Consider the following 12,501-nt stretch of genomic DNA (forward strand, 5'->3'; position numbering starts at 1 on the left):
AGATAAGGATTTATGTTGCCATTTGAGAGATGTAAACATACAACATTGCAGCCCTGTAATAGAAAAAGTTTTCTGTACATGTTTGTTGTAGTATACATACCTTCCTAAAAAGTCATCTTTATCTAAGTCCTTATCAAACACCTCTATGCTGACTTGTGAAGCTGACTCAGGAGTCAAAACCAGCTGCAAGAATCATTGGGAATCATCTTAGACTTAATCTCATTACTCCTTTTACCAGTATATCAAAATCTTTTAAGTTGTATAGTTGTCTAATATCCAGAAAACAGTCTTACAGGCTTACCTCATACATCTCATTCCAGGTAGGGTTAAGATTCTCCTTGATGACATGACTCTTAAAAGTGTTGTTTCCAATGTTGATCTTAACATAGGGATCACTTTTACCCTTCACCATTCCCCCCATAAGATTGTCTTTCGCAATCAAATTTTGCGCTTCCAGCAGGTGGATACGCATTACACCCTATACAATACAAATAAAAAAGAGTTTTCTCTAATTAATAAATCACCTGTAAGCAGACCAATGCATGGAGTTTAAACAGCATCGTTAGTCATTAATAGAAAGTGATCTTACATTGTCACAATGTGTACATACATTCACTCACTTTGTAATAGCTAAATTTAATACACTCCTACACAATTTCATATACATTTACTTTAATTAAGAACACCTGTACAAACACACCTTTACACACAACATACAAACTCCTACAAATACAAGCCAAAAGTATAATTTAAAGTTCACGTCAAACATCAAAACGTGATCTCTGTGACTTTAACTGTGGCATTGTTCCTGGTACCACACAGGCTAATTTTTGTATTTCAGAATCTCTTGGGAAAGTCTGACACAACAATTTCAAGGTTTACACAAAATGCGAATAAACAATAGAGATCAGAGGAAAACAGCTGGAATCATGTTGAGGAGAAAAGCATCTCAGCGTGCACGAAACATTAAAAAATTGGGTTCTCACCCAAATTTGGTTCTTTCCTGTCTACAGGCCTATAAAGAAAGTCAGACTGTGAGTCAGTGCTCAATACAGCCCCAGACTTTTCTACTTCACTGACAGGAATGTAACCAAATGTGGTCTTTTGCTGTAGTGGCACATTAACCTCAAAGTTTTATGTATCGTGCATTCCAGGTGCAAAGAGTGCTTTAGATAACTTGTCTGTTCAAGTTAGGTAGTGTTTTTTCCTCTTTATCTCTCTCATCAAAAAGTGTTTTAGCCTGTACAGCCCCAACACAAAAGACTTTTATGTCCAATATTCTGTGTAAATCTTAAAGAATATCATGTGTGAAATTCCCAGAAGATTTGATGTTTTATGAAATACCCCACAAGCAATTAGTCACGGACTTCACGTTTTCCCTATTCTGATTTTGGTTGTGAACATTAGCTAAGGCTCATGAGTTGTATCTGCACGGTTTTATTCACTGCATATGCTGCTACATTATCATTTAGACAGTGGTGGACAAAGTACCCAAACCATAAATTTGAGTTAAAGTAGAGATAGACTAGGTAAAATATTTCTTCCTTTCCATTTGAATTGGTTCTTAAAATTTCACTTGAGTAAAACTACAAAAGCATTTGACTTCAAATGTACCTAAAAGTTCAATGTACTATGATTGATTATGGCTATAATGTCCTATTATATTTTTTGTCACACGGCTCTTGCTTTATCAACTCAATTTATGTGAACTCATTACTAATAACATTCTAATCTATTAATAGAATGATACTAATTAATCAAACACTGAATGATATCTATTAAGCTTTTTTTTTGGCTACTGCAAAAAAATCATGCAAATAAGGCCATGGGTGCTGTGGCAAGTTAGAGTCAGGAGTCTTTTTAGTCATGTACTACTCTTAAAATATTCTGCTTGCTGTTGAACTGATGCCGAACTGTATTTTCATGTTAAGTAGATGCCACCAGGCGGCAATCAAAACAAGTTCAAAGCAGAACGTGTGCACTACCCTGATTGGTGGTTTGCTGTGTGCTTGATCAGTTATTTATCCACTCACAAATAAAAAGGAACAACTGATTTAAAATAAAATATATTTGCCTTTGAAATGTATCAAGTTAAATTAAAAGTCTCTCCAAATAGAAATACTTCGGTAAAGTACAGATACTCAAAAAAGCTACTTAAGTAGAGTAACAAATTACATTTCCTTTATTATAGTACACCACTGCATTTAGCTACATTAATGTTCAGTTGAAAGGTCCTAAAAAATGAACCAATTTGCCATAACATTAAAAACCAGTGACAGCTGATGTGAATGAATTACCTCCAGAATAATTTAAAAAATTTGTACTGCTCTAAATGTATTCTGAACGGCAGGTTTTTATATCATTATATATGGAAATGTACTTACCAGCAAAGTTTCGCTTGCCTTTTGACACTAGACCTTATGTTTGTGTACTCTCCACTAATCCGTGTGTAAAACACTGCACAATGACCAGATTTTTTTGCTATTTTTCCTCACCTCAGTTCCAAAATTGGGATCTGGGCTGGTATGTGGAGGTCGAACTTCAACTGATACTATGTCCACTAGAGGTTTCTCACTCTCCTTTTTCTCCTTTTCTTTCTCCTTCCCATTATCATCCGAAGATGTTACACTGGAAGATATAGTGATTGGAACCAGTAGCTCACTTGGCCTTAAAATCAAAAACACACACACTTTATGAATGAAACCTTAAAATAAACTGAAGAACAAGTTTAAATTTAACGTATTGCTGTGTTTATGTAGGGCGGTGCATGTGGGGCGTTTATGTGTTCATTCTTACTTTACATCTTGTTCTTTCTCTGGTTTGCTGTCCTTGGCAGAGGTCTTTGGTACAGCAGTCTCTATGTTCTCTGTGGAACTCTCTGTCACTTTGGGGCACAGGATCTAAGACATTAAACATTAAAGTACAAAATATCTTGTCTATTAGTAAAATTTTTTTACTAGGGTAGCGTTAATTCTGCTAAAACTGTCACTGTTTAAGTGTGCACTTTTTTATGTCTATTGCCCCGCACAATTCAATACAACCTTGACTGATACTATTTTAATATTAGCTAATGCACCTATTTTAGAGCCTGTCAGCAGCTTCTGATATCTAGCACACCCAGCCTCAGATGTTGCTGGGGTCAAAGTTGAACATGGCAATGCTGTTGAACATGGCAAATCTTTGTCACTGTCAGCTTGGAAAAAATGTTGTGGATTTGTTGAAGCTTGTGCAATGTACGTATGTGTAAAGTGTAGGTGTGTACATGCATAGGAAAAGTGGTGATAAAAAATTTAGAGTTTTGGCTGAGCTAACATGCCTTGGAGCAAGCACATAATAGCCTTCTCCCTACCTGCTTGGCAGTTGTTGAATGAAAAAAAAAAACTTTTAAGCTCTGCATCACTACACAAACTTTCATAATAATAATAAAGCATGGGTGGCTTATCATTTAACCTTATGGGCAACAATCTATTCCTGGCCCTGCCAAACTGTACTTTTGGGCAAAGTCCTTATCTCTATATGCTCCGTTGGCACTGTTTGGCTATCCCAAATAATGTGACAAAGGTTTCTATTTTTTCATGAATGAACACTCCATTAGGTAGTGGTTAAATAAGAAAATGTACAAACCTTACAAACACTATTACTTGAATATTACATGAAATTTGCTGCTGCCATGGATTGCTTTGGTGTACTGCTTTTATTTAGCGTGTTTTTTCCTGTGTCTTTAGAATTTATTAAATATAATTTTTCATTGCTTGTAATATTATAATTCCTTTATATTATATTTCTTAAGTTATGGTAGACATTGTTACAAAAATAACATTTCTGTTAAAAAAATTTCTTATAATATTTCATAAATATGTGCAATATATATAATAGACGGTGGTCCTTCTCTTTGAATTACGCTACTAAACTAAAGTTCAGCATGAACTAGTACTCACTAGTTTTATAATATGGTCTGTGATTTATACCTTAAGCTGTGCTTTCAGTAGGATCTGACTTTCAGGTGAAGCTCCATCCAAATTTAACCACTGGTCCAGCAGCATATTTGGTTGGTCGAGAAGCTCTCTTATTGGAATCACCACAGAGCCAAGAGAGAAGTCCCAGCAGTGTGACAGCTGTAGAGAAAATTTTTCATAACAATGACTGGTCCAGATCAATGCATGGTAAATGTTCAATATTGCAAAGTCTAAAGAATATTGAATCTTTTATTATTAATCTATTCATTATTTAATCTCAATTATTAATCCACAACAACTCCCATTAGGGGTCGCCACAGCGGATCATCCGTCTCCATACCACCCTGTCCTCTACATCTGCCTCTTTCACACCAACTACCTGCATGTCTTCCCTCACCACATCCATGAACCTCCTCCTTGGCCTTCCTCTTTTCCTCCTACCTGGTGGCTCCAGCTTCAGCATTTTTCTACCAATATAATTCATGTCCCTTCTCTGCACATGTCCAGACCATCTCAATCTCGCCTCCCTCACCTTGTCACCAAAACATCCTACATGTGCTGTCCCTCTAATAAACTCATTTCTAATCTTGTCCATCCTCGTCACTCCCAACGAAAACCTTAACATCTTCAGCTCTGCTACCTCCAGCTCCACCTCCTGTCTTTTACTAAATGCCACTGTCTCTAATCCATACAACATCGCAGGTCTCACCACAGTCCTATAAACTTTCCCTTTCATTCTTGCAGATACCCTACTATCACAAATCACTCCTATCACTCTTCTCCATCCACTCCACCCTGCCTGCACTCTTTTCTTTACTTCTCTAACACACTCTCCATTACTTTGCACTGTTGACCCCAGGTACCTGAACTCCTCCACCTTCTCCACCTCTTCTCCCTGCAACCGCATCACTCCACTGCCCTCCCTCTCATTCACACACATGTACTCTGTCTTACTCCTACTGACTTTCATTCCCCTTCTCTCCAGCGCATATCTCCACCTCTCCAGGCTCTTCTCAACCTGCTCTCTACTCTCACCACAAATCACAATATCATCTGCAAACATCATAGTCCAGGGAGACTCCTGTCTGACCTCGTCCGTCAACCTGTCCATCACCACTGCAAACAGGAAAGGGCTCAGGGCTGATCCTTGATGCAGTCCAACCTTCACCCTGAACCAGTCTGTCGTACCTACTGCACACTTCACTGCCGTCACACTGTCCTCATACATGTCCTGCACCACCCTCACATACTTCTCTGACACACCTGACTTCCTTATACAATACCACAACTCCTCTCTCGGCACCCTGTCGTACGCTTTCTCTAAATCCACAAATACACAATGCAGCTCCTTCTGTCCTTCTCTATACTTCTCCATCAACATCCTCAAAGCAAATAAAGCATCTGTGGTGCTCTTCCTCCGCATGAAACCATACTGTTGCTCACAGATGGTCACCACTTCTCTCAGCCTGGCTTCCACTACTCTTTCCCATAACTTCATGGTGTGACTGATCAACTTAATTCCCCTGTAGTTACTGCAGGTCTGCACATCTCCCTTATGCTTAAAGATCGGTACCAGCACACTCCTTCTCCATTCCTCAGGCATCCTCTCCCATTCCAGAATCCTGTTAAACAATCTGGTTAAAAACTCCACTGCCATCTCTCCTAAACATCTCCACGCTTCTACCGGTATGTCATCTGGTCCAACCGACTTTCCATTCTTCATCCTCTTAATCGCTGCTCTCACTTCCTCCTTACTAATCCTATCCACTTCCTGCTTCACCAACTCCACATCCTCCAACCTTCTCTCTCTCTGATTTTCCTCATTCATCAGCTGCTCAAATACTCCCTCCATCTTCTCAACACACTCTCCTCACTAGTCAACACATTTCCCTCTCCATCCTTTATTGCTCTAACTTTGCCGATAAACATTACTTTGTATTAACACCCAGTTACACTACCAAAAAGGAAGTAAAGGTTCTACAGAATATGTTCTTAACTGGCTTTTAAAACACATTTTTTTTATACCTTCACAATAAGGTTATCTTCATTCGGATTATAAACTAGAAAATTAAAGGCCTCATTCCACTGGGGTGAGCTGGTACGTTCACACACCTTTAATTAAAGCAAAAACAGAGAATAAATGGATTAAATTCACAAAATTGCTGTGCTGTTTAATAATAAAAGCCAATGAGATAAGGTTCAGAACTATATCAAATAATAAATATTTTAGCAGTAAACAAATAAAACCATTGATAGCTTACATGTAATGTGTACAAGGACCATACAGATCAAAATAATAAACCACATTTAGGAAATGTGAAAAATATTAACCATTTCTATAGGAATAAAATAGCAAAAGTGAAATTCTCACCGTGGTTCTCTGTGTGGTCTTTCCTAGAACAAGTTCAGCACCAACCTTAGGCTCTTTGCCACTCTTCTTTAACTACATAGACAAACATAATCAAGTTCATTTTCATTGTTGTCTAAAATATTGTTAATTTAAAGTTTAGTTCAGCAATTAGACACAATAAACTAAACGGCCAGAAAACAGATTTCAAAACATATGCGAATCAATACACAGTTGCAGTATTCAGGGTTAATAATATTGAGGATATCTTGTGCATCTTATTTTCCTAGCCACCCATTAATTTACCATTATTACCTATGTGCAATTTACATATGTTTAGAATTTATGCAGTTTTGTTTCATATGTACTTTCTTTTCGGCTTCTCCCGTTAGGGGTCGCCACAGCGGATCCTCCGCACGTTTGATTTGGCACATGTTTTACGCTGGATGCCCTTCCTAACGCAACCCTCCCCAATTTATCCGGGCTTGGGACCGGCACTAAGAGTGGCTGGGGATGGTTCCCTGACCGGGAATCGAACCCGGGTCGCAGCGGTGGGAGCGCTGCATCTTAACCACTAGACCACCAGGGGACCTAGTTCTGTTTCATATGTGATAGCCAATAAATAATTATTATTAAAATAATTAATTAATTATAAATCACATCTTAAAATAAAAATAAATCACAAACTTAAATTAATAATTGGCAATACTTGAAATTTCTGAATGAAATTCTAGCAATTTGAATAAATATGACAAATATGTTCTCAAAGCAAGTTAACGCCATGTCCACACTAATTCGATTTTTCTTCTCTTTGTTTTGGCCTTTTATCTACACTGAGATGAAGTTTAAGAGTTTTCTGTCAACGAAAACGTAGGTTTTTTTTAAAACATTCTCCACAGTGAATAAATCTGAATGTAATGTAAGCGTTTTTATACGTTTCAGTGTGGATGAGCAACTTTTGGGAAACGATTGAAAACGATAAAGTGGACGAGGAAAGTTATAGATGAAAACAATGTTTAGTAAATAATTGTTCCTAACTAAATATAGTTACTTAATAGCAAGATTCAATTCACATAATTTTTCAATTCTGAGAAAAAGCTTTGATTTAGATTGAATCGAGTTTACTGGTTCCACATGATAAGTATAAGTGAATTGATATGGTACCACACTCACTGGAAGTTCATGGGCAGACTCCAGATATACAAACAACAGGGCCGCAGCAGGTGTTGCCTTGTTCATGTACGAACTCTTAGACTGGTAATGTAACACCTGCAGTGAGAATTAATTAAAGCATCTTAGTATTTCCTTTTAAAATAATGTTAGCATTCAAAGTTGGAATAAGAAAATACTTCATACTTGTTGCAGTTTATCTGACTGGGTTACACTGTTCAACCACTCCAGAACAAGATGAACACGGCCATGTTTCACGTCATTCAGAGTAAACAACTGAGATAGAAAGAGGAGTCAATATGGTCAGTTAGTCAATTTACAAAAGATTTTCTGAACTGCAATTTGTTCACCTTTTGTCCAGTAAAGTTGTAACATTTTAAATCCGTTTACGCAAAGAGAGAAAAAAGAGAGTAATTTGCATTTACAACTGCAGCACAAAAACTTTGCTGGTCTTTTAATAACTGGTGTCAGATTTCAAACTAAATTTGTTAGGCTTATGTCTCTGTCGCTATGGCATGTAGCTATCTTTAGCTTGATGAAAGCCTGCCATTCACTGTTTAGATAACTTTAGACAGACTGACTATATTTAACCACAACATTTGTTGACTTGACTCCTTGGCATTTACAGGAATATAGCTTAGTTAAAAATTATTTCCGTTTTGTTACGATGTAATAAATGTATTGTGTCTTCATTTGAGGTTAAACTGGTACTTTACATTGTAATAAACGTTTCTGTAAATTAATAGTAAAATACTGCCAACTCAAGTTAACTCATTGTATTTGCAGAAACTGGCTGCACCTAAATTAACCAATGGCCATTTGTTTATAAACAAATATATTGTAATTTAAATAATGTGGGCATCTTAGTACTCAGAATGTATTTTCTTGAGTTTATGGTAAACTAATGGCAGCAGGGTTGTAAGAAATCTCTGGGATTTTTTTACAGTTTGCTTTTGTAATTTAAACTTACAGTATATCACTGTTAAAATACATATCATAAAGTGTTTTTTTCATTTCACACATTTACACCCTTTATTCCCACAGCAAAATCCTTAGTTTTAAAAGAGCACTTATGTGTGTCCACACAACAGATTGTTGAAGTAACACTAAAGCAGTGATAAAGTTAATAAGACAATGAAGTGACTATTTAAATGAGGATTGAACTTTGATGAACAACTGTGAACAGGATCACTGATAAAAGAGAATCAAGAGCAGAGAAACACAACTTAGAGCCAAAGCCAAAGATGAACTCCACTGAAAATAAAACATTAAATCTCTCAGGATTTCAGCAGAGGATGATTAAACAACCCCCAAAACAGCATTACCAGCTTCACTTATTAAAATTGAGATTTTAGGTGTTTAGGTGAACTTTAATTTGAAGTCACCATAATAGAGATCAGTGTTTGCTTAAGTTGCACATAATAGCTAAACAACACAACACAACACAACACTGTAAAAAGTCATACATCAAATAACATCAAAATAAAACAAAATAAAGAAAATAGTAAGAACATTCAGCTAAAATAATTTATTTGTGCTGCAATCCATGTTGGGAGTTTTGTACTATTCTGGCAACCAGAATACATTGGGGCATGAAAGCTTGTTAATAATCACTATTCTTGGGTTTCATGTGCTTATTCTTGATATCTAAATGGTGCTAGAGCTCTAAAGGTTATGTGCATAAAATCTTTTTAAAAGCCTTAATAGTTTGTCAGGTTACCTTGAAGTCATGTAACCATTATAAAGAAAAATAAATTATTTAAAAACCACACATAAAAATAAAAGATAAGATTATTAAATGATGATCATATCATCATCGATAGTTAACCAAAACAACCAAATTACAATTTCTCTTGACTTTTCTTTTCATAATAAATGTGCTTTACAAACACAATTACAACAGCCAGAGAAAAACTAATATTAAAGAGTCACGGGTCAAGAGCCCAACTGATTTCAAAAATGGTGAAGTCCAAAAACAAATTTCAATAAAATATAAACCTCTGTTAAGTCTTAAAGTCAAACTATAATAAGTGAAGCTGGTAATTCTGTTTTTGTAGTTGTTTAATCATCCTGTTTTAATTCAGTTGATTTCATCTAATGCCGTAACTGTATGTAGTTTTGATTCTTGTTCTTTCCTTTAGTGAATCTGCTTGTTAACAGCAGGTGTTCATCAGTGTTTGAATTCACTCATTTGTTTTCATTCACTCTATCAACAGAAACTAGTAAACTAATGTAGGGAATAGATTTACAAAGCAATAATGCAAAAAGTAATAAGTTTACTTGTATTTACATTAACAGTATTTAACTGTAAATAAACAGTAATTTTGTTGTATAATTTACAGGATTTTACCGTCACTATTTTTCTTTCACTGTTAAAACTACAAAAAAAATTTTTACAGTTAGACAATTGTACGTGTACCTTTATATTACATTCAGCATTAGCTTGCTGGTCATAAAAAACTCACCTCATCCCTATATCTGGATGTAATAATGTCACTTAGACTGATATTTAATCTGGAAGTAAAAAAAAAATATCACATTAACATGGTTGGTGAACACAGTAGAACAGAAACCCAGCTATGTTTGTTTAGTAAATCACCTGCCCATGAAGTCATCTTTCATGTCCATGTCATAGTCAAATATCTCTAATGACAAGTCTTGACCAGGGAGATCAGTCAAAACCACCTAAAAACAGGAAATTATGTACTAAGGAAAAATAACAGAAAATAACTTTTTGTGCAGACTCACAAAATCCCAGCATTACTACCTCATACATCTCGTTCCAGGTGGGGTTAAGGTTTCCCTTGATCACACGACTTTTAAAGGTGCTACCCCCAATATTGATGATGACATAGGGGTCACTCTTGCCCTTCACCATGCCCCCCATCAAGTTGTCCTTGGGTATCAAATTCTGTCCCTTCTCCAGATGAATACGCAGCACCCCCTATAGAATGGAATCAACGGTAAAACAGAGTAAACAATGCTTTTCATGTTCAAAAAATGTTTAGCTTTTGGTTTACCTCAGTGGCAAAACTGTCATCAGTGGAGGTATGCTGAGGTCGTGAGGAAGCCTGACTGCTTGAGAGAAGGGAGGAGGAAACAGCAGCTTCATCAATCCAGAGCACCTATAAAAAAATTAAAAAAATCACAGTTTTATTATTACAATACTTTTTAATGTTTTTTTAATTTAAATCAAGATTTCTACTTCTGGAAAAATCTGAATAGAGTAGGGTTACATATTAATTTTAAGGCACATCCTGATGGGCATATTGTATTTGTTTGTTGCAAAGTTTAAACTTTTAGAAATGACATTACCCTGAGAATAGTGTTGATGTGAATACGACTGGCTGGGCCAGAATTATTCAGATCAAACCAATGGTCCAGGTTGAGCTGAGAACATGAAAGAAGGCAGGAGATTGGGATGGACAGGCTGCCCAGAGGCTGTATACGATCATTATCTTTCACCTGGCAGGACATAGAAAAAGAAAATAAAAAGTTAAAATATTTTTAATAATGTGAAGCATTTATTTGTTCAATGGAATACTGGTAAAGAGATTGGGTGATGCTTATGGACTGCAATAATCAATGCAATAATGCCACAGATTCTCAGTGGGACTGAGAATTCAATTGATCACCTTGACTGAGCCACTGTCAATTTACAATAACTTCATTCATAGCAGCCAAAAAAAAATTCAGGCATGTTAACAATTTTAAATTCAGTCTATTATTAAATTATGGTGCAAACTAGTACACATTTGTCTGTTCTTACAAAACAATTTTAAAAGTTTTTACAAACCAGTGCAGTAATTACTTTTATTGTCTTTTTTTTTTTTTTTTTTTTTTTTTACACAATCTGAGTGTCATAGTATAGTACATGCTGCAGTGAGAACATACTCCATTACTTCCAATTTGCAGCTGCGCCAATAAACCCTGGAACTCGTTACATGATTTTGCAACATTAATGAATTCATTCCATTCAACATATTCCATTCTCAATTCAAACTGTTCATCCTGTGCTTTTGTGCTGACACAACAATTTAATCCCAGTCTATGATTTATGATATATCAAGTAACCAAATACTTGCACAAACCTCTGGATCTAATGCTTTCTTTAAATAAATAAGTAAACCAACAGGAAGTACACAGGGATTTTACTGTGTTTTAAGAACATGACAGTCTTGTGATTTTTTTGGCATCTAAAGGAGGTCAGGGGATAAAACACACACAATTTTAACGCATACCGTTTTAGAGTGTTGTCTGTGATATCTTGTTTATAGAAACAGAAATGGAGCTAGTGTTGTACTGTTGTACTGTACCATTATTCCAGCTAAACAATGCCTTAATAAATTTCCGTACCTGGATATTAATTTCCTGTTTGTGTGGATCTTGGATGAAGAATGTGAAGGCATCTTCCCACAAAGGATTAACCGTGTTCCAGCAGGTCTACACAAAATCATGGGGGTAGCATGGAGTACAAATGATAGTTATAATAAAAGAATACTAATAATCAAGTACATCAATAGAATTTTATCTCTGCAAGCTGAACAGATATATGCTCCATTTTTAAATCATACCACACAAGACATAAGATCATGCCATTATGTTTATGTATTCATAAGAAAAAAATCATTGTAAGTATTATTAAGAGGTTTGGTGAGACAACAGCAATATCTAAACATATCAGCTCGTCTCATTCCCTTCAGGAATTCCTTCCTGATTAAGCTGTTTACGCTTTTTTCTAAGTATTCAATTAAATTAAATTCTATTCATTTTTATTTGTATAGCGCTTTTTTAACAATGAACATTGTCTCTGAGCAGCTTTACACAGATAATGTGGTGATAAAAATAAGTTATAATAAAAATAAAATATAAATTAAAAAAGTACTATATAACATACTTCTCGTTATAAACAAACTTGTCACTGGAGCCAAAAAGGCACAGTTTATGTGTCTGTCACCACATGCAAAAGTTAATGAAGAAAAGGTTGGAGAAAATGGAAAGTACAACTGATTACATATTCCATAATTT

The 12,501-nt window shown here is 35.7% G+C and overlaps 1 protein-coding gene across 1 annotated transcript in view; it reads right to left on the reverse strand.

Moving 5' to 3' along the window:
- esyt1b (extended synaptotagmin-like protein 1b) overlaps nt 1-12,501 on the reverse strand; it is a 49,089-nt gene that overhangs the window by 19,216 nt on the left and 17,372 nt on the right. The window contains exons 15-29 of the mRNA XM_083531398.1: nt 11,830-11,916; nt 10,789-10,938; nt 10,494-10,598; nt 10,241-10,417; nt 10,073-10,158; nt 9,939-9,987; nt 7,660-7,749; nt 7,477-7,572; nt 6,328-6,399; nt 5,982-6,068; nt 3,969-4,115; nt 2,797-2,900; nt 2,496-2,667; nt 302-478; nt 101-183 (exon numbers count right to left, since the gene is read on the reverse strand). Coding sequence (XP_083387524.1) covers nt 101-183; nt 302-478; nt 2,496-2,667; nt 2,797-2,900; nt 3,969-4,115; nt 5,982-6,068; nt 6,328-6,399; nt 7,477-7,572; nt 7,660-7,749; nt 9,939-9,987; nt 10,073-10,158; nt 10,241-10,417; nt 10,494-10,598; nt 10,789-10,938; nt 11,830-11,916 — 1,682 coding nt within the window. The remainder of the gene's footprint in view (nt 1-100; nt 184-301; nt 479-2,495; nt 2,668-2,796; nt 2,901-3,968; nt 4,116-5,981; nt 6,069-6,327; nt 6,400-7,476; nt 7,573-7,659; nt 7,750-9,938; nt 9,988-10,072; nt 10,159-10,240; nt 10,418-10,493; nt 10,599-10,788; nt 10,939-11,829; nt 11,917-12,501) is intronic.

Source organism: Silurus aristotelis (assembly GCF_946808225.1).
Source record: "Silurus aristotelis genome assembly, chromosome: 2".
Lineage (NCBI taxonomy): Eukaryota > Metazoa > Chordata > Actinopteri > Siluriformes > Siluridae > Silurus > Silurus aristotelis.